We start from the raw sequence: 3,144 nt of genomic DNA, 5'->3' as shown, positions 1-3,144 counted from the left end.
GTTGAATTGTATTAGCTGCAGGTGAAGTTATACGCTTTGTTACTTTCTGAGAGTTTCATTATAATCTGCTTATTGTTTAATAAGATACTTTACTAACAGATAATTAAAATCAGTTTCTGGACTGTGATGCAGTTTCTTTAGTGCTATGACATCTAAACATTCAGAATTATTGGAAAATGAAAACTAAAAAGTGGAAAAACTGGAAAAAAATCGTCTTAATAAGTTCAATTCAGTGACAATAGCTCCTATTGTTTTTATACTCAAAACAGATCTTAACTTTTAGTTGTGGTCATTCTTTTGAACGTACGACCTCTTGTGAAGAATGTTTTTGTCACGAGACGAAACAATCCCTGGCTTTGCCTATCAAGTTTAATTGAATTGTTCATATAAAAGCAGCTGCAACCTAAACGTCTCGATAGGGGCTGATGGAAATGTTGACAGCTGCAGACTGAAGTCAGGAGGATCAATAGCACGTTCTAACAGGAAACACAGGCGTGAGCTAAAAGCTATCGGCAGGCTGTTCAATAAAACAGTAATGGCTTCAAACGGAGAACCGATAGTGAGGTATTAGGATCGATACAGTCAACATGGTAACCACACACATCCAATCAATAAGTCAAATCTGCCATGCTGGGACACTGAGCACACATTATTTACAGACACATACTGAGTGTGCAACAGGAAAATGTTCTGAAGAGCAGATCATCTTTTTCCATTTTTTACTGAGCAAGAAGTTTGGGTCAGTTTTCGAACAGGAAGGTGTTACCCTGCAGTTTGCTCTCTGCGTTTGCTCGGTAGGTTTCACTGTGATGAGCAATGCTTCGTGCCGTCTCCAAGTGGAACATGACCACGTCCACGCCCGCCTCGGAGCTCTCCCACGGCTCCGGCACCTCCCCGACTGCGGCGCCGCGCTCCAGTAAAGACAGGACAGGGAGGACGTGGGGGAAGGACGTGTTGGACATGATGCTGGCCTCTGGAAGACAGTGAGAGTTTGATCAGCTGTTGATGACTGCAATATCCGACATGTCAGAGCAGGATCCGTGTCTGAATAATGCAGAAGCAGGGATTTAATGCGCTTTGACGGCCATGAAAGGACAAACACCCCCTCAGCTCTGATCTTCTGCCCCTTTTACTCAGGGGCGTGCGTCCGCCGACCGTTAATAACTATACAAGCAGACAAAACTTAATTTAATTTTTTTTCGGGTTTGGACCTGTGATTATTGTTAATTCGTTGGGTCGGGTGGAGTTTGGAAATGATGGCTACGGGCTGGGGCTGGGTTGGGACAGATAATTTGGGCCCGAATGCAACTCTACTTCTATGTGAAACAGTAAAAACTAGATTAGGACCTCACCTTTGCCGTCATTCATGTTCTTTAAGAACGGTTTGAGTTTCTTCTCGTACAGAATGGCTCCTTCTGTGTGTCTCTGACGTAACGTTACCCACGTCTGCTCCAGGCGGGAAATCTGATGGAACGAGGGGAAAACATTTATAAAGTCCGCTTCGGACACTGAGGGGAACCGTTTGCTTATGTCTGCAGGTTTCTCACCTGCGGCAGCTCCAAGGCTCTCATCACTGCAGCGAATCCGAACATGTTCCCCAGGCTGCTTTTCAGCTCTGCTGCTAACTGGATGGTTTTATAGAGGAGGGCTGCCCGCTCCTCTGTGCTCCCCGTGCAGCCCAGAAGATCCACCGCCATCATGATGGACATGACGTAGAACCTGAGAACACACAAAAATAACTTAACAAAGGCGCAGCATTAAAGAAACGAACATTACCTGCTGCCATCCATGTCTGAGTTTAAAACTAAGGTCATCTCATGATGAGAGGAGACGGAGTTAAAGACATTTTGGTTACATCTTAAAAATAATGTTATGCATAGTTTGTTAGAACACATCTTAAGATTGATGCTAATCTACAATCACAACAAATTTTAGCTCAATATCTGTAAAATTGATTTATTCATAGTCATTTGTGTTTTAGTTGCGGTTGATTAGCTGTGGCAACCATCTTGAATTGGGTTTACTCCAAAAGTTAATCAGCTGTAGTCACTCATCCAGTGGTTACTGTGCAAAAGTTTCATTAAAACGCATTCAGTGGTTCATGAGATATTTTGCTAACAGACAGACACTGTGTAGTTAATGGCTAAGTCATGAACAAACGTCTCGTGTGATCAGGGAATACTCTCGGCTACAACCACACCAAAGCTCAGCTTTATATCTGTGACGCTCAGGCATAACGATTTTTGTTTGGATGTGGCGGCCATCTTGTTCAGATATCCTTGACGAGTGCGTTTGTACCTCTCTAGCAGGTCAAGCCTCAGCTGATGTCCATGAGGTAGCGTCAACAACTCCAGCCCTGAGGACACTCCCATCATCCTTTGCATTTCTGAAGTGACGCCTGATATTCTGGCGACCTGCACAAGAGGACAAAACGAAGAATCGAGTGTTTGTTCGCGTTCACGTTGTCCTCCGTGGAGGGTAAACTCTTGCTCACGCCAGTAATGATGCACGTGGACGGTTCCCCTCCAGCTGCGGGTTACCTTGCAGTCCAGCAGGGTGATGTGTTTAGCTGCGGTCCTGGCGTCCACCTCGCCCAGCAGCTCTTTGACTCTCTTCAGCACAGACATCTCCAGAGGCTTGTTTTCGGCAGGAAGAAGGCAGGACTCGTACCTGCAGAAGTTTGACAACTTTAGTCAATTCTGGACCCTAACGGGTTCTACAGTGACAGCAGTTTGACCCCAAAATAACCAAAAGTGACAAACCTCAGTAATATATACTGTGTATTTAAATTAAAAGCAAGGATAGGTACTTTAGAATCTATTTGTTCATTTTTTTTGCAATAAAAATATCACATTTCTGCTCAAATATTACATCTTTTTAGGTGTCAAAATATGGCATTGCAGAAACAAACAGCTAGTTTCTTATAATAAATCTTTTAATAGAATCCCACCAACAAACTGATCTTATTATGTTCATTTTTATAAGCTATGCAGCCTAATGCTTCAATTTATCTAACAAGTTCCTTTTTTTAGTCTTTTTTAATTTTGGTTTAAAAAATTTAAATTTTTTTTTGTGAAGTTTAACAAATATTAATTTTTTTTTTTGTCTTAACTCTTGAAAAACTAGACAGCATAAACTAGTTTA

The 3,144-nt window shown here is 42.3% G+C and overlaps 1 protein-coding gene across 1 annotated transcript in view; it reads right to left on the bottom strand.

Moving 5' to 3' along the window:
* Positions 1 to 3,144, bottom strand: part of sh2d3ca (SH2 domain containing 3Ca) — a 49,532-nt gene that overhangs the window by 1,663 nt on the left and 44,725 nt on the right. The window contains exons 7-11 of the mRNA XM_037692257.1: positions 2,541 to 2,670; positions 2,299 to 2,414; positions 1,548 to 1,719; positions 1,353 to 1,464; positions 767 to 973 (exon numbers count right to left, since the gene is read on the bottom strand). Of these exons, the coding sequence (XP_037548185.1) occupies positions 767 to 973; positions 1,353 to 1,464; positions 1,548 to 1,719; positions 2,299 to 2,414; positions 2,541 to 2,670 (737 nt within the window). The remainder of the gene's footprint in view (positions 1 to 766; positions 974 to 1,352; positions 1,465 to 1,547; positions 1,720 to 2,298; positions 2,415 to 2,540; positions 2,671 to 3,144) is intronic.

The sequence above is a fragment of the Nematolebias whitei genome, chromosome 18 (assembly GCF_014905685.2).
Source record: "Nematolebias whitei isolate Nwh7 chromosome 18, NemWhi1, whole genome shotgun sequence".
NCBI classification, from domain to species: domain Eukaryota; kingdom Metazoa; phylum Chordata; class Actinopteri; order Cyprinodontiformes; family Rivulidae; genus Nematolebias; species Nematolebias whitei.
Note: the sequence above shows the minus strand (reverse complement) of the source record. Positions and strands in the feature narration are given on the sequence as shown.